We start from the raw sequence: 26,458 nt of genomic DNA, 5'->3' as shown, positions 1-26,458 counted from the left end.
AACACTTTAAGCTGCCATTCAGGAATTTCAGCCCAACTGCTTTGCCCTATTGGCAAACCCCTCCCATCACAGTGTCCAAGGGCCCAAGCAGAATGGCAGGTAAGTCAGAACAAGGAGCCCTTCTGGGATCCACCGAGAGGCAGTGTTCCATACGGCCGTGCCGACCACATGGCCTCCTGAAGCACCGGTGTGACTTACACAGGCGTGCGACCACAGACCACCGTCAGAGACCTGTGGGCAGGCCCCACCTAGGACAATGGGCACCCAGTTTGCCTGCCTGGCTCCCAGCTGATTCATAATCTCTGTTCAGCTATTGCAATAAAAGAACAAAAGCCCAGCTAGAAAGCATTCAGTCTTCGTGCTGATGTTAAGGACATTCAGGGATAAAGGGCTGCTTTGCTTCCCAACTGAGGGCACTCGCAAGACACATTAGGATGCCTATGGTTAATGACGAAGTGAATTAAAGGCCGTTTCTCAGCAGTGCCAATGAATTAATACCCCAGGCCCTGAATGGGGGAGTTATTCTTGCTCATGGTGCTTTCTTCCGGTCGAGGGCCTGGGAGTATTGTCCGGTGGGTGGGAATGTGCACTTGTGAAAAGCCGCCCTGATTTCCCTGTCTCCCGCTTCTGTGCGCTGAGCTTGCTGGGGCCACCTTCGACTGCAAGCACCCTGAAAAGATGACTCAGGGTAGCAATGGCAAGGCAGACCATGGGAAACAAAGATTTTTCCCTCCCTCTGCAACTCTCTTCTTGAACTTCCTTAGGTACTTGCTCGGTGCCAGGTACTGTTCTAAGTGCTTTCTGTGTATTAACTCATTCAATCCTCAAAATTATCACTATCCCCTTTTATAAACAGACAACCTGAGGCAGAAAGAAGTCATGTCTCTTCCAAGATCACAAAGGCAGTAAGTGGTAGAGACAGATCCAGACCCAGGCAGTTGATTACAGTACCTTTGACTGCCTTGGTCCTACCTTCTCAGTGAAAGGGTTCACTCCTAAGGTACAGTGTCCTTGATGCCCAGAAGCTTACTATTGAGACACAACAAGATCTCTATCTTAGGGGTTTGTTTTAGGTACTGGTAGGACATAAAATTTGATGTAGCCATTTGGTGGCAATGATGGGATCATAATTACACAGTGTTGGAAATGACAGCAAGAAATACTGATAAGAGAATATATCGAAAAGCAGAATTTCTCCAGGGGAAGGTTCCCGGAGGCTTGGCTGGTAAGAGACTGCTCTAGGTGGCAGTTCATCCTACTAAATGAGGTACATCCGGAAGGATAGAGAATGGGCTGCCTCCGTGCGCCGGCAAGGCCAGGACCGTTGGCTAAGTCATCAGCAGACAGATGTGCCAGCAAGAGACAATGAGAGTTGTGCTCTCAGAAAGGGATGGAAAAGTCCATGGGTTACAGTAAATAGAGAAGGTGCCTTAGAGAATTCAGGAAGGCAGACAATGGGAAATGCTATCTATACAGAAAATCCTAACAACAATTTTGAAATCATCCATTGCAAAATAACAATAAAACCGTTGCCAATAATGTCAATCACTCTTGTGTCAGGATTGTGTCAAGCCTTCTGTACATGATTCCCTTTACTTCTCACAACAGTCCTGCAAAGTAAATAGTATATTTTTTAAGTTTATTTATTTTGAGAGAGAGAGAGAGAGAGCATGTACACTCATATGACGGGGGAAGTGCAGAGAGAAAGGACAGAGAGAGAGAGGATTCCAAGCAGGCTCCACACTGTTGGCACAGAGCCAGATGGAAGGCTCGAAATCATGACCTGAGCGGAGATCAAGAGTCAGATCAGCTTAAGGACTAAGCTACCCAGATGCCCTAGTAAATGGTATTTTGATTGTGTATATACAGAAGCTGAGGTTCAGAGAGGGTAAGTAATTTACTCAAGACCACATAGCTTGAATTACACCTTTATTTCTATAGCTTCAAAGCTGGTATAGTTTGCCTCTGTACTAAGCTATCCAGTCATTTAAAAACTATTGACATTTTTTTCTCCTAATGACATAAATGAATTCCTACTAGTATAACACATACTCTTCTCAAGACATGAATAAAAGCTTACCTGTTGGTACATTTATTTTAATAAATTCAAGAGGATTTTACTACTGTACATAAAAGCATTTAAACTTTTGGAAATTACACCTCTGACTTCAGCCAAAGGCACCCACTCCAATAATAATAACTAATATTTATTGAGTGCTGCTGTAAGTGTTAGTCACATTCTAAGCTTTTCCAGGAACTAACTCATTGAATCCTCATGACAGCCCTGGGAGGTAATCCTACTATTCTTTCTAGTTTTACAAATGGGGAAACTGAGGCACAGTTAAGTTAAAAGCTTGTACTTAATAAGGAAGGTAACTGTTAGACAAAATGCTGCTATCAACAGAATCTCCCCCAAGTGCTCTGTTGCCCGTGGGGGTTTTCAGAGCTTTATTGTGATGTCCTGCACATACTGGCTCTTAAAGATGTGTGCAGCTCCCCCTGGCCCCTGCCCCTTTGCTTTGGTTTAAGAACAACTGGGAGAAACGACATAGGTTCCAAAGAATAACCTCACATACCAGGGGCTTCTCTGGGCTCAGGCTGCAGCTGCTACAGCTTCTCTGAGACTAGCCTGCTTGCCCTGAAGGAAAGCAGATGATAAGGGAGAATGCGAGCAAAAGCTGAGCATAAATGGGGGCGCCTGGGTGGCTCAGTCGGTTAAGCGTCCGACTCTTGATTTCGGCTCAGGTCATGATCTCACGGTTCCTAAGTTTGAGCCCCACATTGGACTTCACAGTGTGGAGCCTGCCTGGGATTCTCTCTCTCCCTCTCTCTCTCTCTTTCTGCCTCCCCCTCCTCCTTGCACTCTCTCTTTCTCTCTCTCTCTCTCTCTCTCAAAAATAAATAAATAAACATTCAAAAAAGCTGGCCACAAATGGATGAACACAAAATTGTTTAGAGTTCTCTAAGCAGAAGCACGAGGTGGGGCTTATTAGCCATATTTAAACTACACTGGACAGGCCCTTCAAAAGAGAGATCTGTCCAGCTTTGGGCAGTTGACAAAGTTCTTTTGCGTCCGTCTTCCTGGTTAATTCCCAACATGACTTAGGTAGGGGACAAGCTTGGTTAGGGACCTCTGTGAGAGCCCAGGAATGGGAGCCAGGGTGGGGAGACTCAAGAGTGGTCAGGGTGTGCAGGAGGCACATGGCAGCGCTCAGACCCAAACTGATGTCTTCGCACCCCAAATTCAGATCCCACTTGCTGAGCAGATTGCTTCCCTTTCTCTCAAACAGGAAATGAATGCACTTATCTTACTCGACCTCTGGGCGGCATTCTGCACAGCAGGCCCCTTTAACTTGTTCATTGCACTCGAATACTCGATTTTCTTTGCAATAACATCAAATTCTACGGGTGTTCCTTCTACACCTCTATCAGTCTTTGCTGGCTTCTCCTCTCTTGCTCGATGTTCTCAGAGTTCAGGCCCACACCCTCCTCTCTTCTTGATGTATACTTCCAGTACCATAAGCCATGATGCCCCCTTTTCCCCATCCCACCCTCTCTTCTCTGGCTGGCTCTGTATAATCCAACTGCCTGCTTGGCATCACCACTGGCCACCTCACAGACATCTTCAATTCACCACATCGCAAGCTCATCTTATCCTCTTGGTCCCAAACCCGGTCCTCCAGCCAGATGCTCCAGTCCACACTGGGAACCATCTATGACATCTACTCAGGCACCACATTTACAGATGCAGTCTGCATGTTCTACAGCCCGCATCTCTTTCCAGTGTGTCCCCTTTCCTCAATCCCCCTTCCACCGCCACTCACAGAAACACCACTCTCTCTGACCTGGACCAACTTGGCTCTCTCGTCCACTCTTCCCTCCTCCAATCACTCAACCTTGCAGCAGCCACAGTTTCCTTTTAAAAATGCCAATCTGATTGCATTCCCTTGGTTAACACATGTCAACACATGTCAATAGTTTCCCACTATTTTCAGGGTAACACTTAAAAATCCTTAACTGGGCCTGGGAAGCTGTCTAGATGAGTGTGCCTTGGCCTACCTGCCTGGCATCTCTGCGTGCCCCTCCCACCCGAGTCTTTCAGCTGGAATCCCCAGCAGGCCTCCCAGCCAGGCTGGGCTGCTGTCTCCACCCCACACCTCTCTGGTTGATTACTTAGCTGCCCTTCCTCTCCACCACAGCAGTCTGACAATGATAATGAGTGGTTATTTAGGTGACTATCTGCCCCATGCCTGTTTCCCTCAGAGATCTGGTGAGCACCAGGGCAGACTGTATTCCTGGGGTCCAGCATAGCAGAGGTGTGAATTCATGAAATTTGTTGAATGACTGCCCGTCGGAATAGGAAACATGTTTTAATTCTACCATACCCAGTTGAGCCTAACGTCTTCGAAAGCCCAGCCACTGACATTAAAAAGTTAGAGGCTTATAGGGAATTCACCTGTCAAGACTGTTAGGCTCTCATTTTTTATATCAGCGCTCCACTCTTACTGGCCAATAAGATGCTAGTGGTACTTCTTAAAAAATGTTTTTTCAGGCAATAGAACCAAAGCAGTATAACATCTTTCAGCTAGGACTGGTTGTTTCTATAACTGGCTGATGTTATGATGGTCTTGAAGGGCACTAAATAAGACGTAGGTGACTTGAAAGACTTAATGCAATTCTCTGAAGAATGAAACTTACCACCATTGAGCAATTTGGTGCCCGTGGGGTCAATCTGATTATTCTTGTGACTTAAAGATATTCTTCTCCAAACGAAGGCATAGAATGCTCTCAGCGAGTTGGAAAAAAATGATAAATCACTAAAACCATTCCAAAACCCTTGGGCACAGTTAAGTATCACCACAAATCTGGCCAAGGTTAGTCTGAAAAAATGACCATAGTAAGTGCTGTAGCACTTTAAGGTCATGATTCTTGGCCCCTAACTCTGTGATGGAGAATAAAACAAGAGGGATTTTGTGTAGGCCAAGTGATAGAAAGAAATTTTTATTGAACTAAATAAAAATAAAGGAGGTCTTCTATGTACTTTTCTCACTATTGATGGATTCATTCACCTTAGCTAGGTTCAATCAATTTCCTGGAAATTAGTTATACATTGTGCTTTATCACTGGTCAAAAGCTGAAAGTCTTATACCCAACCTATCATTGGTCCAAAGTCACGTCCTTTTCATGAGGCTGATAAATGACTACATTCAGTGTACAAAGTCCTTCTAAGAATATGCAGATACTGATATAGAACCTATTCAAATCCACATGGTTACCCATAAATAGCAAAGGACACACAGGGCTTCCTTGGAAACTAAAACTCTGGTAGGAGGTGACATCTGAGATCCCCGGGGAATATAAAGGGTACAACCTACACAGCCCTGCATCACCAGAAGGTCATCTGATGGCCCTTTATTTGAGAATCGAATTGCATTTCCAGGATGCCAACAAAAGCCCACCTGACCCACAATGAAGCTAAATCTGCAAGTCTAACTGTGGGCTTTCACTGCCTCTACATAGTCCAAGCTCCTACTCAAGGCACCAGAAACACAAGTTGTCACCAAGGGCCAGGGCGGCAGACTTGGATGGGGATCCAGCAGGAGCAGGATGCAGGAGAGGAGCCCCTGGCAGCAGAGACAGATATTACTTAGGAGTTCAGAATTTACAGCCACCTCAGTAGTTAGTATTTCTTTTTCTTTGTGTTGAGGAATAGGTGCAAGATGAAGGATCAAAAGATAAAGCTGGTGTAATCTCTTAATGCCCTGTGGTCACAAGTGTTCCTGCTTCTGAGGAGAAGCCAGGGCTCATGTGCGTTGGTGCACAAAGCAAAGTGTCCTTGGGCACACTGTTGCCTTTGGTGCAAGCGGGGACTCGGAGGGTGTGTTCTGTGGGTACATGTGCCCCACTGAGTCTGAACTCTGACCTGCCTCCAATATAGAGGCTCCAGAAAGTGCCACACAAGAAGAGACATGAGGAGGCCTTGGCCATAGCTCTGACGGGGCACACCAGAGCCAGAACCCATTTTAAAGAAGAGCACCCGCTGGCTGGGTGCAGCTTGTTTGCCTTTGCTCAAAAGTCCTTAGGTTCTCAGAGTAAAAGGCCACAGGACCATGGGCCAGAAAAATATGCCTGGCTAATCAGTGGAGAGGCAGAATTGATGCAGTGACAGCTCTTTGGCTCTGGAGTGCGATCTCCTGGGATTGAAACCTAGTTTTCCCCCCAAGCTGTGTGACCTGTAGCAAGTTATTAACCTCTCTGAAAAAAATATTTTTTAAGTTTATTTGCTTATTTTGAGAGAGACAGAGACAGCATGAATGGGGGAGGGGGAGGGGCACAGAGAGAGAGAGAGAGAGAAACCCAAGCAGGCTCCGTGCTGTCTGCTTAGAGCCCAATGTGGGGCTCTAACTCACAGAATGTGAGATCATGACCTGAGCTGAAATTGAGAGTCGGATGCTCAACCAACTGAACCACCCAGGTGCCCCATAACCTCTCTGAAATTCAGCTGCATTATCTTCAGACTGGGGGTTATTGTGAGGATTAAATGAGACAATTCATGTAAAGTGCAGAACAGAGTACCTGTCATATGGTAAATGCTTTGGAAAGCGTTAGAAATCGTTATTTTAGCAACTTGATGAAAAAAAACGTTTAAAGCTCAAATAAATCATATCAGGTAAGAAGGGAAGAAAATACAGATAAAAACAAAACAAAATAACACAATGCATCCTCTGAAAAGACTTTGCATTAATTGAGAATCCAGGCTCAAGGGTCAAAAGTTGTTATGTTAAAATTAAAAAAAAAAAAAAAAGGAAGAAAGTGCACATAAGTGTGTGTGTATGCACAGGCACATGGGCATTCTTGAGTATTTTAAATGTTTTATGGGAGGACAGTGGAGATTTTCTAGGGTTTACATGGTAAGTGTCTTTCACTTGAAATTAAATGTAACAAGTCATTAGGCAAGGAGCCCACTAACTAAGGCATATGGTCAAGGTTTCCAGGGTGTAATGCCTCAGTGAGGTGGTGCCCTTCAGAAATGCCCTTGGAAGGAATAAACCATAAGGAAGGGAGCAGGAGAGGTGGGACGTGGGGGCAGAGCCCAACAGGGTACTGCTTAGGTGAGGGGAGAGGTTTGGCCAGAGTCTACACGAGTAAACATGGGCTCCAGCCCACAGAGGCATTTGGTTCTCAGAACCGGCAGACTGGTGGATATGGCACAGCTCTGGATTGGGGGCTAGAATGAGAGGTCCTGACTGACCTAGCTGGGCTGAAGGTGACACCAGGTCTTAGCTGCAAGGGATTTCAATTCGTGCCCAGGAGAGTAACCAGAGGGGGTACAGGCACCTGCACAGCTATACTCTGCGCTTCGCTTCTGAGAGCTGCTTAATTAACACCCACACCTCCCTTTCCCCTGCCTCTGCCTGCTCCTTCCAAGGTCTCCTTTCCATGGCACCGCAGGGTCTCCGTCTACTACAGTGTCGTTTTTAGAATAGAAGGTGGTGAACTTCAAACTTCTCTTGCACGGAGCATTCTTCACACTGACAAGAAGACAGACTTATAAACTGAAATTGGAACGTGCTTCACTTGCCCACTGATGCTTGCAGAAGCCTGCAAGGTCCTATTGTGAGGGTCGCAGTTCAAGGCTTCAATGACTTACTTCAGGGCTTGTGTGGACATTGAGATCAGATCTCAATGGGTGTGAACACTGTGCACTTAGCGGCCCTGTGATATTGGGCCAGTTATTTCAATCTCTTCCTGAATTTCAATTTCCTCTTGGTTAAATGGGGATTGTATGCATTCGGCACGAGAGGCAATGGATATACGCAAAGAGATAATGATAGTAGATGAGATCCAGGATATAAGCAAATAACCTCACCCAGGAGCGGGTGCACAGAAGTCACTTTATAATTGCAACTGTTGGGTATTATTGTGGCTGGTCTGTGTATGAACATTCCAGGGATATATGAGGTTGATAGGATTTTACTGCAAACTGAAACGGAGGCCCTCACCGATTTAAACCAGGGAGGCTGGACCTGGATGTGCCAATTAAAAAGCAATCTGCTCCTGGTGCCTGCAATCCACCAGCCTCGAACTGCCATGGCCACCTGACAGAGCAAGTGAATTGCTGTAAACCGTTAACGAGGAGCAAGACGGCGTTTGGGAAAACTGTAAAATTGCTGCCCCATTATCGTGCAGTCGGTCAACCTTTCATCTGCCATCAGACTTTTCCAACAGCTATGCTCTCAGTTTCCTAACTATCTAGAGGCTTTGATGTATCTCATAAAGGAAGGAGGCTTAACAAACTTCTGTAAGACCACAAGGGTGAGAGCCTCACCCAGGACAAGGCATGCAGAAAGGTGTGGCTGCTGGTATGGTTTTCCACACAGATGACAGCAATGCCTGCTGGTGAAGGCAAGTGTGGCCAGCAAGCTGGAGGACGGGTCCTGGATACTAAAGGTGTGCAAAAGGACTTGTGAAGTGCTTTCCACAGTGTCCAGAGGGGTGACGAAGGAGTATCTACAGGAGGACCCTGCGTTTCCATACCTGACATTTCACTTGCCTGCCTAGTCACTGCGGTCTACTTAACACCTATATTGTACCTCTCCATACTGACTCATTTATTCCTATATTAGTTCATTCATTCCATGAATACTCACGAGGCATCTACCATGTGCAAGGCCCTGTTCTAGGCGCTGGAGATACATGATGGAGAGATGCATCGGGGACGAAAGAGACAAAATCCCCTGTCCTCGGGAGCTCAGATTCCAGCGTAAGACGTGCAAAGGTACATAGAGAGTACGTGTGAAGGTGGTAAGAGCTATGTAAAAATAATAAAGCCGGGAAGGGCAACAGGACATGCTAGAGGGAGGGGGTGCAAATTTAAGTAAGGTGGTCAAGGAGGCTGCACTGAGGAGGTGATATCTAAGTCAGACTTGAAGAGGCTGAGGTCTTTAGCTGCTTTCCTGAAGTGACCACACCAAGGTCACTTCTCACCAAGGTCACGCCCTGGCCCCCTGCCAGGCAAGGGAAGTCCTTGACTGGTAACACCATTCAGGCCTCATCCTCCTTTGCAAGTTAAGGTGTGTGCTCCCAGCGGGCCATGGCCCCGCACAAGGATGGGACACTCAGGAAGCGACCCGGCCAAGAGGCGTGGGCTTCCACGGTCACCCAGGCAGGTGCTCACCTCCTCCAGCCGCCGCCGCTGCTCCTTCTGCTCCTCTATGCGCTTCTGGCGCTCGGCCAGCAGCTGCCTCTTGTGTTCCTCGTTCTCCCGCTGCTGCTGTTCCAGCTGCTGCCGCCGCAGGGCCTCCGAACGCTCCTTGTTGGCCAGCTGGAGCCTCAGGAAGTCCCGCCGCAGTGTGGACTCCCCTGGCAGGTTCAGAATGGAGCTGTGGGCAGGAGGGAGAGATTAGGATCCTGCGTGCGGCAAGGGTCATTATTACCCGGGTCCTGGGGAGGACAGCAGGCAAACAACTCCCCTGTATGTGGGGAAGGGAGCCACCTGTGCCAGCGGGGGCTCTTAGACCCTCTGTTAATTACAGTACTCATCCCCAGGGAACCTGAGTCAAGGCTCAGCCTCCTTTTCAGTGTGACTACTGCATACGCGTTCTGTCTCCATCCCTAGATGGAGATGTCACCACCTCTCTCCAGCACTGTCCACACTGCTCCCTCACCCTTGTGACATGCAAAGATCTGCTTCTAAAGGTTTTAATGAGTGTGCAAGCCTTAGGCACTGGATCGGCTGGTTTTCATGTTTAAGAAAGGCACAAAAAAATCCAGCAAATGAAATGAACAACCGGGAGCAGCAGGGAACCTATTTTACTGAGTACATCACCCCCACCCCCCCACCTCCTCCGTGATTCCCTGCACCAAACCCCAGGAGGCAAAGGACAGGCTGCTCATGTGAAGACATGATGAGCCAGGGAGGGAGAACATTTGAGTCAAGGTCAACACAGAGTAGAATAGGAACCCAAGCCTGCCAAAGTCAGAGAGTTCAAGGCTTGTCTCGCTGCACCAGGATTAAAGAGAAGTGACATGGTTTGTTCTGGAGCAGATGGTGTAGACTTCAACCCAGCTCGCTGATTCCTAGATTCTATTTAAGCACCATGGGCTTCAGTTTCCTCATCTGTAAAACGGTGGTTGTGCATCATGTGTATGTGTGTGTGTGTGCGCACGCACATGTAAGAAAGAAAAAGAGGATAGAAAACACCATAAAGCAACTCTCCCCACAGCCCTGGTCTAGGGCTGTCCTATTCACATCTAACTGCATGTGAACAACTCAAAGTTAGACTCTTTGGTTGCACACAGCAGCCTAACAGGGAGGTGGGGAAGGCTCTTGTTTGTTCATGCAAATCTTTTCAACTTTCTGGCAACTTCCACTTGTGATAAACCCATTAAATAACTATTGACCCTTTCTAGGTAGCAGGCACTGTGATAGGTTCCAGTGGATACAGGAGTTGCTCAATGAATGTTCTCTCTAGTTATCTTGTTGTGGGGAAGAGAGACAGACAAATAATTAGATAAGATACAAATAACAATTTCACTTAGGAGCAGGGCTCTATATAAGACAAAAGATATAATGGCTTAAGAGTGGCAATGGCAGGAGGCCGGGGCGAGAATTAAGGGTTCTGCTCAAGACGGGGGTGATCAGGGAAGAACTTTCTGAGAAGGTGCCAGATGAGCTAACACTCAAATGATGACGGGTTGGTCCCACAAAGAGGTAGGGGAAGAACCTTTCAGGCAGAAAGAAAAGTAAATGTAGAAGCCTGTGGCGGGAACAAGTGCGGCATCTTTGAGGAACCAACTCCATGGGACTTCCCGGAGCACAGTGAAGGAGAAAGGTGGTCCAAGAGGAGGCCAGAGAGACTGGGCAGACCCGGGAAGGCACATGGCATGGAAGCCAGTAATGGAAAGGTTATAGTCAGGGTAGTGACGTGATGGGATTTGTTGGCTGCTGAATGGACTTCTGTCTGCAGGGTGTGGGAGGGGAGGGCAAGCAGGGCCACCAGCTGGGCTGGCACTGCAGTGGCTCTGTGGGGGTGGGGCGGTGAGGATGGAGGCAGAGAAGCACTTGCTGGGAGAGCTGATGAAGCCTGTTGATGGATCTGGTGTGTGGAGTGAGCAATGCTTGCAGGTTTTGTCTGGCACCTGGACAGTGGTGGTGACGCAAACGGGAGCAGATTTGGTGGCAGTTGACGAGGGGATTATTTCGTTTTGGAGAGCGGTTAGCATGCCGCGTGACTGCCATCAATGCCAAAAAATGACATGAAAAGGCTTTGTTCATGATGTCCCACAGACGGTGCTTGGATTCTACTAACAAAACTCCTCTAAAACTTACACTTTTGTGTAGGACTCTAAACCAAACCCCAAGCAAGAGAACTTATCCACACAGGCCACAAGCTCCGTGCAAAAAGGCAGGACTCGGGGAGCCCGGCCTCACCATGCACACGAGGATGCACTGGTGTTGAGTCAATTGATGTTGAATCAATTAACTGATGTTGAATCAATGTCAGGCGATTTGTGCTGTAGTAGTAGCTCAGTCATAAACTTGGTGTGTGACCTGCTTGCCATCTTTGAGTTCTCACCTCATTTTTAAAATGAGATAACAACTGTCCCTTTCGAGTTTTCAGGATTTCACAAAGATTAATTACATGTGCCCATAAAACAGGCCTTGGAACATAATCTTCAGTGTGATATAATGACACGTTACAATTATAGAAGCGTTAAGGCATGGCTAGGTCACCCTGCTAAGTGACTCAGTTTAGCAAGTACTAGTTAAAATGTGGCTTCTCAGTTCTCTAGAGAGTGATCAGAAGGGCTGACATGACATCTGGGTGAGCTTTGGAAAAATAAAAAATAGTGCACAACCTCTCTGAATGCAGGGCATTTGGTCCTTTGCCTTTGATCGTCACTACTTGACAGACATTATCTCTATGTAGCTAAACTGGGGGAGGCCCATGTAAAGTATCAGATAGAAGGAAAAACTTTCCTTCAGTCTCTGACCTTTAAAATTCCTGTAGCAGGTGAAGAGAAAAACTGGATGGCCCTGTAAGTCCCTCCTTCTTCCTGTAGTTCAGCAATAATCCAGCTTGGGAGATCCGAGTTAACTCAAAAAAAGAAGCCACTGGTTCATTCTAACAGCAGTGGCTGAGTTGGCCTCTTTCCTGGTCAGGTAGCTCCGCCCCAGCAGTATGGCAATTATGCCTCCCAGATCATTGGAGTCCTCTCCTTGGATGGCTAGAGGATGGAGCCCCATATACCCCACTGAGCTTTCTTCTTTTGCATTTTCCCCGATAAATCTCACTTCCCACCACCATGGTGTGTGTGCCTGTCCCCCTCAACTCACCAAACTGCTGCCAGCTGAATTGTCTCAAGGAACAGAAATCCCAGCAATGTGAGTACACTAACCTTAATCATTCATAAACACACTGGAAGAAAGTCAGAATCAATGTCAAGTGAAATTCAAAACGCAGGGATGGTAATGATAAAAGCAGCATTGGTTCTGGGATCCAACATGTGACAACTGAGGTGGGCATGAATGTTTCTATGTAGGGTTCCCCTCTCGGGCATGATTCAATTTCCTGGAAATCATTTCCTCTCAGATTAGACTGTGGTGAAAATACCAAGACATGTGACCAGGACAGTGGCTGCCCAAATGGGCTTCTTAAAGAAAGGTATGATGTAATGAAGTGAATAATTCAAGTCCCAAAATAACCACTGAGGTCTCCTGAAAGTCGCAGTTTTAGATACCTTGAGTCTTGTATTACCCAGATAATTGCCTCCTACCCATTCTACACATTACATACGTGAGGAAACAAGGTCTTAGAATAGAGACCATAAATCTTAGGGGACAAGATAAAGAATACGCTGATTTCCACATTTTTGTAAGAGTCTGCCTGGGGAAATTTTCCCAAATTAATGAGTATGTTCATGGGCAATAAATTAAATGAGACCACCTTGCTGGATTCTTAAAAATGAACCTATAAATCAAAAGGAAGCACGTTTCACACAAGCACAACTCAGAATGTGAAAGTAACACTTAGCTTTTGCTCTCCTACCTGGGCTCTCCTGAGTCATTCTCCTCCTCTTCTTCCTCACTTCCGCTGTACTCATACTCTGTCTCATCTAAAGAGAGACTCACAGAATGTTAGTGCACAAAAAGATGCAGTGGCTTGGTCAATCCCCCCCTCCCCCCGCCCCCGACCCTTGTTTTATATATAAGTAATCTGAGGCCCAAAGAGCTGTCATTAATGCTGACCCGGGACAGGCTCCAGGCCTCCTGACTTGTGATTTAATAGTTCCCATCAGCTGGATTCAAGTGCATGGAATTAACATTCAAAACTGTCCCAGCTGACTCTAGATACCTGTCCCTAATGGCTAGTGTTCACATGAAAGTCAAGACAAGGAACTGAAAAATAACTTTTCAGTTTGTGTTAATTCCCCATTATGGGACCACCTAAACCAACTTTTATTGGCCCAGTATTAACTTATTAATCATTTTTTTAAGTAGGAGTTTTATTATGACTTACATGGACCCACAAACTGTCTTTAGATATGTTGATAAACACCAGAAAGAAACTTGACAATGTGTGCTATTAAAAATATAGAGTTGGGGTGCCTGGATGACTCAGTCAGTTGAGCATCTGACTCTTGATTTCAGCTCTGGTCATGATCCCAGGGTTGTGAGACCAAGCCCCTTTCTCCCTCTGTCCCTCTCCTGCTCACACACACGTGTGTACGCGTTCTCTCTCTCTCTCTCTCTCTCTCTCAAAAAAAGACATAAATGGACCACTGGGGACATTCATTCAATTGCCCATTGGGGACATCCATTTAATTCAGTAATATGTTAAGCAAGTTAATATGTAATAATAAATACGATTGAGTCTGCTTTGGAGGAGATCAGAATCTAATGGGCAAGATGGACAAGTAGGTAATCAGATCCTCCATGATTATGAAGAAATTAATCTTTATTGGGTATCTCCCATGCCAGTCACCCTGCTAGATACTTTACCTATGTTCTTTCATTTATTTTGCGTAACAATACTTTAACACACTTTCAAGTGAAGACACTATCACAAGAGGTTAAGTGACCGAACCAATGACTTATTAATAAAAGGTCAGTCAATCTGGGATTTGAATTTAGAATTCAATCCAGAACTTTTCCAACTTTGAAACTAGTATTCTTTCCAACATATTATATGCTAAAGAGAAGTGCATAAAAAGAGCAATGAGATATCAGAGAAAGAAGCAAAGCCCATCAGTCATAATGAGGGAGAGGGGGGCAGCAAAGCCTTTGAGGAGGAAATGAGCTGCGCGTTGTAATTGTTGGTGGCCCCCTTCCAGGCAGATGGCAGCTGAAAGTGGTGGGAAAAGGACATTCCAAGCAACATAACCACGTGGGTAAGGGTGACAGTATTAAAGGGCATGACATGTTCACAATGAGTTGTTGGTGGCTAGATGTTGGGTGTGAGAAAAGCAGACAGAATGAGTAAGGCCAGCAGGTCTGATATGACTTTCTGATCCTTATATAAATGTCCTTGCTGAAGACTTTTCTGCGGGGTTTGGGGTATCTTGGAAGAGCTTTTACTTTTAAGCAAGGCAGGGCGTCACATTACTGTTATCTTTTCATAGCTGTGGATTAGTAATTATAACTTTGAAGGTATTTGTGTACCCCTAAAAAGGAACTAAAACTGCAATTTGGTTGGGCTACCACCAGGAGGCAGCACACATGAAAAGAACTAAACCCTTTGCCTTCCATACTCTTCAGCCATTAAAGGGCTAATGAAAAGGAGCCAAAAGCATGATGATGTCAAGTGCATTTTTTTAAAATCACAAGTTAGTTTCAAATATTTAGATATGTATGAAGTTTTCAGACTACTTATTTTTGAGTATTATGTCACCAAAATGTAAAGGACTTCCATAAAGTGTTTCAATATTCCACACTGAAAGTGTACTTTTCCAAATTTACCTGAAATAAATCAATGGAAGAAGAGTAAGAAGTAAACTGCAGAAATTTTATCTAGAGAAGGAAATTCTAGCAAGGAAAAGAAACACACAATTAATCCAATTATTTCTACTCTCTATGGGAAAACCTGCATTTGTCAGGCCCTTCAACTGTAATACTTCACCAAAATCTGGTCTTATTGTTTTTATATTACTGGCATAAATTAGCATATGTCAACATATCTTAAGGAAAAAATAATATTGGCTTAAAAAAATCATAAATCAATTCTCATAAACTTGTTTGATTGTACCAAAAGCTGGTCTTAGAGCCACTAAGAGAGTATGAAAGTATTACAGGAAGCAAATGAAGTAATTTGATGAAACTGAGCAAATGGAATGAGACCTCATTTGATCAATACTCCTTCTGGGGAGCAGACAAAAATGAAGGCTTCTGATGGCTTTGAGCCTAAACAGAATTAGCTTTCTTAAATTACTATGTAACTGTGGAGCATACCTCCTACCAGGAATCTTACTCTTCTACTCTGCAGAGAAGGAACACATTAAAAATAGTCTTATTTGGGGGCACCTGGCTGGCTCAGTTGGTTAAGTGTCCAACTCCTGATTTTTGCTCAGGTCATGATCCCAGGATTGTGGGATCAAGCCCCTCATCGGGCTCTATGTTGAGCAAGGAGCCTGCATGAGATTCTCTCTCTCTCCCTCTGTCCCACTGTCCCTCTCCTCCCTTTTCTAAAATAAAAAAAATAGTCTTATTTTCATAGAATGGGGTGTTTCGAGTCACATTTTAGAGTTTGTGCCCTCCAAATGTGAAAGCAACCCAAGGCACAAGCTTTACCCATTCTACTCACAGGTCAAAGGCAAAGAGGTCATGAGTTCTCAGGAAGTGATTCTGAATAGTACTGAAAAATTATAGGTCAAAAAAGAACTGTCTATATGAGAATAGCTAATATTTATTAAGTATGACTATATGCTAGACATTGTATTAAATATTTCAATGCATTATCTCACTTAATCTTTGTAACAATGCCAGGCAATACTAATTACTATTATATCCCCTCTCCTATTTTAAAGATGAGAAAACTGGGATGAAGTTCACATAACTCTTCAGGGGGTCAGAATTTGTTGGAGAGCTAGAATTTGAACTAGTCTGAGTCTGGAAAAGACAGGCCCATAGAAAAATAAATTTCCCTCTTAGAGAAATTGGCCTTTAATGGTTGCATGTCTGACACACCTCTCTAAAATGTCCCCATTACAATTTTAACTCCCTGGAGTGGGAGACCACTATTAATAAACAGCAGTTGAAAAATCAGTCCTGGAGATTTTTGACCTTGACTTACCTATTTCTCTCATGCCTGGTTCCTCCAGCTTGGGCTGCCCTCCCAGCCCCTTGGGTTCTGACAAACACCCCATCCCCTTCCACCCACTCACAACTGGAGATGGGCCTCCTTTTTTATTGTTTTGTTTTGCTCGGAATTTTTATTTATTTATTTTTCAGTGCTATAATAATTTTGTATTCAATCAAAATTGGCAATGAAGCTTTATTTCCTATTCAGCATTTCAAGTGAAAATAGTTTGATCCTCAAACATTCAGCAATGTATCTTTGTTTTATTTATTTATTTATTTATTTATTTATTAAATTTTTTAACGTTTATTTATTTTTGGGACAGAGAGAGACAGAGCATGAACGGGGGAGGGGCAGAGAGAGAGGGAGACACAGAATCAGAAGCAGGCTCCAGGCTCTGAGCCATCAGCCCAGAGCCCGACGCGGGGCTTGAACTCGCGGACCGTGAGATCGTGACCTGAGCTGAAGTCGGACGCTTAACCGACCGAGCCACCCAGGCACCCCATTGTATCTTTGTTTTAAATCGAAGGATAGTTGACATACAATATTTCATTAGTTTCAGGTGATGGGCCTCCTTTTTGGCTTCGCCTCATAACCTCCTACTCTGGAGTCTAACCTGATCGCACATTTCCCTGACTCCCTGAGGCCAGCAGCCAAGAAGGAAGCCTTCCCTTGAGCCTTCACTGAGGATTTCCCCTCCTGCCTCAGCCCCCTGCTGCTCCTACCTCTACGGTCTTGACTCCTGCAATGCTTACCACCCACCCCACACACCTGCTTGCACCTCTCCACATTACAGATGGTAGCTGCAGAGGCAAAGAAGGGAAATTCAAATAAAAGGACAGCACACTCTGTCCTGTGGGGCCCACCACCCTCCAATGCTCCACCTGGCTTGGAAGAACAGAGGAGAATGGTGTTGAGGACAGAAAAGAGGAAAATCATGTCGCCAGTTGTGTCCCACCGTCGGTGCCTGGTCTTCCCCTTTACTCTCCATGGCTGCACGCTCAGGGCTCACCTTACCAGCCCTATACTGCCTCCTCACCGTCAGCCCTCCCCTTTTCTCCACTGACCCTCCTGCCTCCACTCGGGGAGGACTCACTCTGTCTGTCCTCTGGATCTTTCCCTTTCCTCCCCATACCTCAACCTTCCCCAACTCCCCATCCAACCAGGCACAAAGCTTGCCCCAGACCACGTGAATTTTCTGCTTAGTCAGGATGCTAGTTAAGGAAGTCCGAGTCTCTATTTGAACAACCAGGATACGGCCCCAGGACCCCAAGTTTGAACTCATGTTCTTTCCATCGATGCCATGAAAAGATAGTGTGGTAGAACAGCCAGAGCCATAAGAGATAAGAGTTTTTCAATCTATAAAATAAAGAAGTACATTAAATGACCCTCCAGCTCAAAATTCAATGTTCCAAATAGCAAGTCTGGCATCTCTGTGACTATAAGAAAATTCATTCTGACTTCTGAGCTAAATTCTAAATGAGCCTCAGAGCACAAAAACTTAAATGCTGAAGAGTGCCAGTATACAAAAATGTCAACCAAATGATTTTTTTTTTTAGGTTGTCTTCTGTAGATTTTTAGCCTTCAAAACATGAATATTCATTTGAACTAAGAAAATCACTTGTCATATTAAACCACTTCATAGTATTACTCAACATGTCTCTTTGTTAGTGCCTGGAAGAGGTAATATTCCTTACAGTTCTATCCTTTCATGAAGATTCCATTTCACAGGCTCAATCCATTGATGCCTACAGGCTATGAGCTCAGAGGCAGGCCTTCACACTAAAGAATAATGCAGGTCCATCTGAAACCCCCATGGTCACCTCCAAATATATCAAGAGCCCATGACTCGCTCCGTCTTTTGTTTCCTTTGCTGAAATACAAATGTGCTTCTAACCTTTTTCTCCTCGCTTTTTCTTTGTTCTGTCAATATGGTCCTTGAGTTGAATGCGGACCTGTCGTTCATTAGGTTGGTCTCGTATAAATGGATGCTTCATCAATTGTTCTGTTGCTGGTCGCTGGCTGTGATTCTTTACCAAGCAGCTCTCAATAAATGACTGGAATTTTTTTGACCTGCCAAACAAAAGAGATGAACCCACAGATAAAAAGACCATCCAAAGAAAAAGCAAAATTCTATTTCTCCAAAATGCTAGAATAAAAAAAAAGAAGAGAATAGGTTCAATTAGCCAACATAGGAATCAACCAATCACAAAGTACGTCTAGACCTTTATTAGGCACATGGGGTTCAAAGACATCATCACCATCAACACACAGTTCAGGCAATGTATGGGAGTTACGTGCATAAAAGCATTTTTGCACAGTTTGTATGTAATATCACACAAGAGACCAAAAGGAATGAGAGAAGAGAAAGACCTTGGTGAAAAGTGTATCTGGAAGGTCTATTGTAATGAGGGAACAAGAGCTGAGACTTAGAGAATGAATAGGAAACCGGGGTGCCTGGGTGGCTCATTCAGTTGAGCATCTGACTTTGGCTCAGGTTATGATCTCACAGTTAGTGGGTTCGAGTCCCATGTCGGGCTCTGCGCTGACAGCTCAGAGCCTGGAACATGCTTTAGATTCTGTGTCTCCCTCTCTGTCCCTCCCCCACTCAAGCTCTCTTTCTCTCTCTCTCTCAAAAATAAATAAACATTAAAAAAAAGAATGAAGAGGAAGTCACTTTCAGGAGAGAGTTCAGGGAGGCAAGAAATAGTGAAAAACCAAGGACTGGGCTGAGCACACTATATGTCAGGGGAACTGAGATGAGTTGTCGAAATGATGCAGAAAATGCAAGCTGGGGGGAGGACATAAAATCAAGCTTGTATAGATAAAAAGGAGTACATTTGTAGAAATGAGAAAGATTCTTATGTGGTAAAGTGAGCTTGGTTAGGCAAATTTTTTTAAATGGTAATTTCAAAATTACTTTTGAACTTTGCTCTCCAATTAATAAGAACAGGATTTATGTGTATGTTTGCTATCAACCCAAGGACTTGCAAACTTAGGAACTAAGTTCATATCCAGAAACGAATTTACCTCCCACTAGACAGGCACTGTTTCCTCAAAGATAAACCCCGTGCCTCACACAGGGGAGGGGACAACTGGTGAAAGATAATATACCAAGGAATAGGGCAGCAAGTCCACAATGTGGGAGAAATTAACAGTGGACTTCAGCTATGATTCATGAGTTGGGCATGTATGTTCTTGCTGCATTCCAAGAAATTGTCCAGCCTCATAAATAATTATTTCACAACTATATAGCATGACTTTCTGATGTGCTACATTGGCATCTTGGCACATGATGGGCAGAGACCTTAGTGGAACTCTGGTCACCCTCTTTGTGGCCCCCACCCTGCTCAGAGCAGGTGGGAATCCATTTTGTGCTCTCCGTCGCCCTCCTGTGGAGTGCTGTGGAATAACAGGAGCGGATCCCAGGAGCAAGCTTTCCTGTCTCCCAGCGGACCTTACACACAGAATTCAGGCTTGAAAGCTGTCTTCACCACACAGAACACAATGGTGAACATGTTATTCAAGATCCAAACACAAGAGGGCACTGGCATATGCACCACTCTGCATTTCTGCCTAGGTCAAAGCAGTTTCTCGTTCCATTGTTTTTGAAGGACTGCATTATTAATATTTTTTTCTCCCTACATTTCTAAGCTAAGTTCATGCTTTTACATTATTTTACATAGAAGCATATGTACCCTGCTATGTTTGGGGTCACCGCAGGATCAATCGGGATCGGCCACCCCGTGGCCTGTGGAAAATGGTGACAACAGCGTGGATACTCTATGTACCTCCTTGTATGTCCTTCAGCCTGTAGCCCTGCTTCCTCCACACTGTTGTTCTCCAAGACCACTGGTGTGCTGTTGGTATCCTGAGCACACTTACCTGCCCTCACATGTCTGATGAATGAATGAATGCAGGAATGGTTATCACATGTAAGTTCCGGACAAATGCTGTAAAATGGCTACCATCAAATCTGTGCTTGTGAGGCACAGAGAGGGAGGTTTGGAGAGGAAATAGTATTGAATATGCTTTCTTTTTCAGGTCCATGAGACAAATCTGTAGAGGCACAATTGTGATATCATCTAAGGAGAGACTTTGCAAAAAACAAAACAAAACAAAACAAAACAAAACAAAACAAAACAAGACAAAACCATCATGGGATAATGGACTGTCCCAAGGAATAAATAGAAGAGAATGAGATTGACCTGTATAAAGAGATAGACAAATTCCACATGGCGCTTTTCTAGGTAGAAAATCAGTATTAAAAACATGAAAACAAAAACAAATTAAGACGGGGAGCTGTTAAATATTCATGATAAATGCAAATGAAAGCTGTTTTTTCTGCTTGCAACTAGAAGGAAGTGCTTTTTATAAAGTGCTCAGCTATTAATTAGAGGGTGATAAATAAAGAAATCACACCCAGTTTAAAAATGAGATGCAGACTTGATAAACTGTACGTTCCATTCCCCAGTACTGACACCCAAAAAAAGTCGGTGGCATCTCTAGGGTAAGAGAGTGTTCAAAGAGTTCCGCGGAAGCAGCTGTGGCTCACAGGCCACTTTCCAGGATCTCTTCCGGTGGGAAGGAACCTTCAGGAGAATAACCTTGAGCCCAAAGATTGGGCCAAGATGTGTAGAACCGCAACCCTGGCAATGTATCTGACGTCTTCTTCAAATGGAACAGTTTGAAGACAAAATAATGCTTACTTAAAATAAATCTTCAAAGGAAAGATTCATTGTCTCTTATTTAAGTTAGTGTGACCAAAGAATCAATATGCTTAATTACACATTTAATTAAAAGTAAAAACCCTTCCCTATGTTGAACACCACTTGACTGTTTGCTGAGCGGTCTAATGGGTTTAAAGTACATTTATATAACTTTATTGTTTGAATCTCTGCTGCCGGTAATTTAGTTCTGTCTATTAAAAAAAATGCCCGAGATTAGTAATACTAATTTCCCCAGGGGTGGCCTGGAGAGATAAATGTTAATGTTTGGTGCTTACAGTCTGAGGCCCTGGTTCTAATACCAGCATCACCAAACACTTTATCTTCCCAGATTTTTTCTGTTTATATATTCAATTGTGTTAGAGGAATTAAAAACGCCTGAAAGATTATTACATTAATCACTGTAACCAGTCAGGCTGAAGTTTCTGATAATTGCAGGACTCCCTAAATGCAATTTGAGCTTTAGAATTTGCATTTTCCCAGAACTACCCTTTCTCTCTAATTTGGGCTCCATCGCTTACTAACTGTGAGACTTTGGGCAGATTATTTAACGTCTCTGTGCCTCAGTTGCCCTGGCTGCAAACGGTGGGATCGTTAGAATTGATCTCAAATGACTGTTGTGATGATCCGATGAATTGCTTCATATAAAATACTTAGCACGGTGTCTGACATGTCATAAACGCCGTATGTATGTTTGCTGTTATTGTTACTGCTATTACTTTCATTGTGTTTTCAACGTCCTGCCACCTTTGAACATCACCAGGCTTAACCAACAGCAGTATCTGCCCTCAGAGCTGGGGGCAGAAACAGAAGTGGAACTGAATAGGTCAGTGTTCTTAAAGGGAATTAATTTCACATATATTTGGATTAGATATGCTCACAGAGTCAACGAGACCACTCTCTCCAAGGAGACTGTGCAAAAAAGGTTAATTGTAAAAGCTGTGGAACAATTTTTGTTTTGATTTCAATGAAGCCTGAAGTCATATTGTCTACTAGCAAATTCAGTTAATTTGAAGTATTTTCTGATATTTGCTTTCTATTATGATTTTATTTAGAACACACATACACAAATAACTTTGTCAGTTCTTAAAGAACAAAAATGCCTGACAATCCACCAAGAATCAGAGCTGTTGTTTCATAAAATAACAGTAGTGACTGTAAGGGGTTCAGGGCTGTGGCTCCAGCAATGAAACCTCTGGGACTCTGGATAAGCCAGTTAACATCACCAGGCCTCTAGTCTTCATCTGGGGCACAAATGGGCCGGACCAAGGAACCTCATGTCTCTCCCCAGTGATAAGCAGTTACGATTTTCCTAATGATCTCAATGAAACACTTCTTTGCCTGTGTGCAATCTTTGCATTTGAAGAGCAAGGAAAAAGAAAAAGACCAGTTGTCTGTCACAGGAATGAAATCATCCCCATCTTTCTCCAGAAACTCCTGCAGGAAACTGCAGCACTGAGTAGGGCAGGGGAGCTGGCCTGAGCACGGTGGGAAGATAAGGGAGGAGGAAATGTGTTGAAGGAGAAGGTTCACCCACGTGGGTGGAATCTGACCACGTACAGAGATGGGAGGAAATGGGAGTCCCAACTTATTACGCGTTTGCTGGTGGTGACATGGAGACAGCGGCCGAGAGATGCCTGGTGTCCTCTAATTCAGCTGAGGTTATAATCCTCCCTGAGATCTAATTATCAAATGGCTGGACTGGAGCCCTGACTGCATGACCTCCTTGCCAAGGAGGCCTCTCCTCATCTCACTGACATGGGAGGGAAGGGCCGGGTTCTAGCAAGTGGACTGCTCTCCTTTACCCCACAATGGAAGGGGCAAAGAACCCTGCTACTGCCCTTCTTTCCCTAATATTAAGGCACAGGAAAAAAACTGTTCAACTAAGAGACCAGTATCTCATTCTCTATTACTCTAAGCTGGAACTTCAGAGGCCAGATGGTGCAGGTGGGAGAATGGGGGTTACAAACTTAGAAAATTAGAAGACTGTACAGCCTTGCACAAGGCTCATAACCTACCCAAGCCGTAGTGTTACAGCAAGAGAAGGAGACTCAGAGCATCTGCCTGGCAGGGTTGTGGGTAAAATTAAATTTATATAGACCTTAAATTTACACACACACACACACACACACACACACACACACACACACACACAAATTACTGAGTCTACAGCATGCATATATGCCTTATATGTCCTGTATGTTGTAGATTCAGCAAGTTAGGTGGAAATGACCCTCAACTGAATGCATATAATAAAGAGTTTATGGTCCATCTCTACCACAATGGCACCCCCACACCCACTTTGGTAGTATTTTGATATACACGCTGCGAACGGTGCACTTCATCTGATAATTCATTAGGCAGAGAATAAAAGAACATTTTGGAGTTTTGTTTTTTTTGACGGGTGGGGAGAGGGATCCTCTCCCTTGAAATATAAAAGGAAAATAAATAAAGTTTTCACTTCCTCCCAAGCACTAGGGTGTGTTAAAACCCTAACTGATTTGAAATATTTTTTAAATGTTTATTTATTTTTTTGAGAGAGAGAGACAGAGTGCCAGTGGGGGAGGGTCAGAAAGAAAGGGAGACATGGAACCCAAAGTAGGCTCCAAGCTCTGAGATGTCAGCACAGAGTGCGATGTGGGGCTCCAACTCACAAACTGTGAGATCATGAGCTGAGCCGAAGTTGGACGCTTAACCGACTGAGCCACCCAGGTACCCCATTTTTTCTCTTTTAATTCCTAACTTATTTCAAATCACTTTGGACCTGGTCATTCAGGAAAGTACTCTGCAGTGCTCAATATTCTCACTTAAAAACTAGAATTCTGTGCAGAGAGCTGGAAGGCACACTCCACGTCCCGTGGCGGGGGGCTGCATTACCATCTTATAAAGGCCGGGTTCTGAGTGAGAAAGAGCACCTGAGCAGGGCCTTTGTTTCCCCACTCACTCTCAGATAGCCACGTCATTTCCCCCTCCCCTCTCTAACAGTGTGGGTCTTGAGCTCCTGACTGGCTTTCCTTTGGAGTCAGGGAGGGTGTGGAGGGAGGCTGGGCAAGATGGAGGCTTGGCCTCCTCACTGTCCCTGGACTGTCCCTGTTCCCTGCAGCACCATCAGATATAGCTCCTGTTGTCAAAGGTTTGACTCAGAAAAGTCAGCCTGTATTTTCCTCAAAGTCTGTATTTCTCAAACAAGGCCAATACAGAGTTGAACTTTTTGGAGCAAGGGCAAAGAAAATTAAAACTGTAGGGCAGAGGCTGTTTACTCGCTTCTCTAGCGAGCCAGAAAGGTCAGACAGAGGGCAGTGCGAGCTCCGTATAAGAGGAAAACAGGACAAGTATGGTGGCCAAGTGACCCCCACTTCTTAGTCGGGGAGAGGTGGTGATGGGCAGAAAAGACCACCTGGTGTCACACCTTTGCACAAAAGGCCGGAAACCTAAAGGTAAAGCTCAATCTCCAGATTTTTCAAAGTTGGCAATTAATACAAATGTTCCTGAAACACGGTGTGTGGCCACGCTGTGTTGAGCACACATAACACATGTGTGGATGGCCAGTTTGACTCCTGTGGGTGGAACTCTGGAAACGTCTGTCCAGCAGCAGTTCTGGGAGAGGGAAGGGGAGGAGGGAACAGGCAAGTGAAGTCTGCCCTTTACAGTGTGTGTGTGTTGGGGGGAGGAGGAGAGGGAGGCCTGGCACCAAGGACAAGCAGAAAGCGAGCAGAGGGCTTTGTAGTGCTACTGATGCTTCCAGAGATGGAACTGAGCTGACTGCTCTCCCGAGGAAGTCTGTTCCGGGGAGAAGGGAGGAAGCAGGGCTTCCGGGCCCCACTGATCATGTGCCATACAGGTACCCAATGGAAGGCTGTTGCTGGGGAGAGAATGGCTATCACACAGTGACCCTCCAGAGTGAGAACGAGGAACAGGGGTTGCTCTGCCCCTTGTTGCCAATAGCAACTCTGATGCTCTGTTCTTCTTCTGCAACTCGGGGCTGCCGGCCCCTTCTGGCTGTTTTCCTCTCTTCTCTGGGCAGTATGCCTTTCCCTTGTCACACCAGGGTTGCTATGTCATTACTAGGTGGCTGGTATTAATTAAACTGCTCTCTGTATAGCAGAGGAAAGCTGTGAGTGGGTAAGGGAGGAATATGAGGGTCCCCGTGAAGGGTGATCATGAAGTACTGTGAAAAGGGACAGAGAGGTCTTGAACCTTCATGTTCTAAGTGCCCAGAACGTGCCTCTAGAAAAAGATAGGAGATCACACGTAGCCCAGGAATTGATCCCAGGGCAAGGGTGTATCAAGATCCACCATACATACAGGGGAAAGAAAGGACCAACGGATTCTTGTTATGCAATAATAAGATACAAAGACCCTGATGTAAGTAGGCAAAAAAGTCAAAAGTCCAACATCTGGCCTAACCTGCAGAACTGTGTGTCTCAAACTTGAGTCAACTGTATACTATCAGCACAATTTTTAGCCATATTCCTACACTGCCCATACTAGTATCCACTCGGTATTCTTTAAAAAAATTTTTTATTTATTATTTATTTATTTTTGAGACAGAGAGAGACAGAGCATGAACGGAGGAGGGGCAGAGGGAGAGGGAGACACAGAATCGGAAGCAGGCTCCAGGCTCTGAGCCATCAGCCCAGAGCCCAACGCGGGGCTCGAACTCACGGACTGCGAGATCGCGACCTGAGCTGAAGTCGGCCGCTTAAACGACTGAGCCACCCAGGCGCCCCTCAGTATTCTTCTTTAAATTAGGCCAATTTTTTAAGTGAATCAGTTTATTAAACGGGAAGGTTGTACCACCACCCAACTTAAGAAGCCAATATCACTTGCCATAAAGAGAAAGCAGTGGTAAAAGCAAAACTTACAAATATTTATGCACAGACCAATAAAATCATCTTTGACACTGCCAAGTATGTGTGTGTACTTACAGAACTGCCATCTTAAGGAATAGAAGAAAAGTCGGCCCTCCGAACCAGCTGACTCTCGGAACTATCCCCCTCTCTGATAAGATGTTTTGTGCAGCCAGGAAGGATACTTCTTGAGGTAATAAATCAAAGGGCTTTCATGTTATTTCTGGGGCTCCACTACTCACTTTAGGTAACAGTTCCTTACCTGGAAGGTGTGGTGATAAAGACTTGTGCAAACAGTAGGTACTTAATAGGTGCCTTAAGAGGAGTGATAGTATATGGAAAAGCACTCACTAAGTCTTGGTTTATGTTAGTCTACTCATGGAGCCGGACCTACGGATTTGAGCTCATCCAACAGAGCATCACAGGAAACCCTTCAATCTGCAAAACACTGAAGACCAAACTCACCACTTCTTAGACTTCAGGCGAGGTGCTGGGTTCCGGGGAATGAGGAAGAGGGCTCTCATGGGGTGCATGTCACAGAGAGCTGCAAGAGACCAAAACAAAGGGCAATTCAGGTTAGGAG

The 26,458-nt window shown here is 44.8% G+C and overlaps 1 protein-coding gene across 8 annotated transcripts in view; it reads right to left on the bottom strand.

Annotated features, from left to right (window-relative positions):
* The window catches only part of TNIK (TRAF2 and NCK interacting kinase), a 392,848-nt gene that overhangs the window by 84,547 nt on the left and 281,843 nt on the right, over nucleotides 1–26,458 (bottom strand). For all 8 annotated transcript variants that reach the window (XM_060640743.3, XM_060640735.3, XM_060640736.3 and 5 more), the window contains exons 9-12: nucleotides 26,341–26,419; nucleotides 18,196–18,371; nucleotides 13,053–13,119; nucleotides 9,179–9,383 (exon numbers count right to left, since the gene is read on the bottom strand). In XM_060640743.3, coding sequence (XP_060496726.1) covers nucleotides 9,179–9,383; nucleotides 13,053–13,119; nucleotides 18,196–18,371; nucleotides 26,341–26,419 — 527 coding nt within the window. The remainder of the gene's footprint in view (nucleotides 1–9,178; nucleotides 9,384–13,052; nucleotides 13,120–18,195; nucleotides 18,372–26,340; nucleotides 26,420–26,458) is intronic.

Source organism: Panthera onca, chromosome C2 (assembly GCF_046562875.1).
Source record: "Panthera onca isolate mPanOnc1 chromosome C2, mPanOnc1 haplotype 2, whole genome shotgun sequence".
In the NCBI taxonomy this organism is placed as follows: Eukaryota; Metazoa; Chordata; class Mammalia; order Carnivora; family Felidae; genus Panthera; species Panthera onca.
Note: the sequence above shows the minus strand (reverse complement) of the source record. Positions and strands in the feature narration are given on the sequence as shown.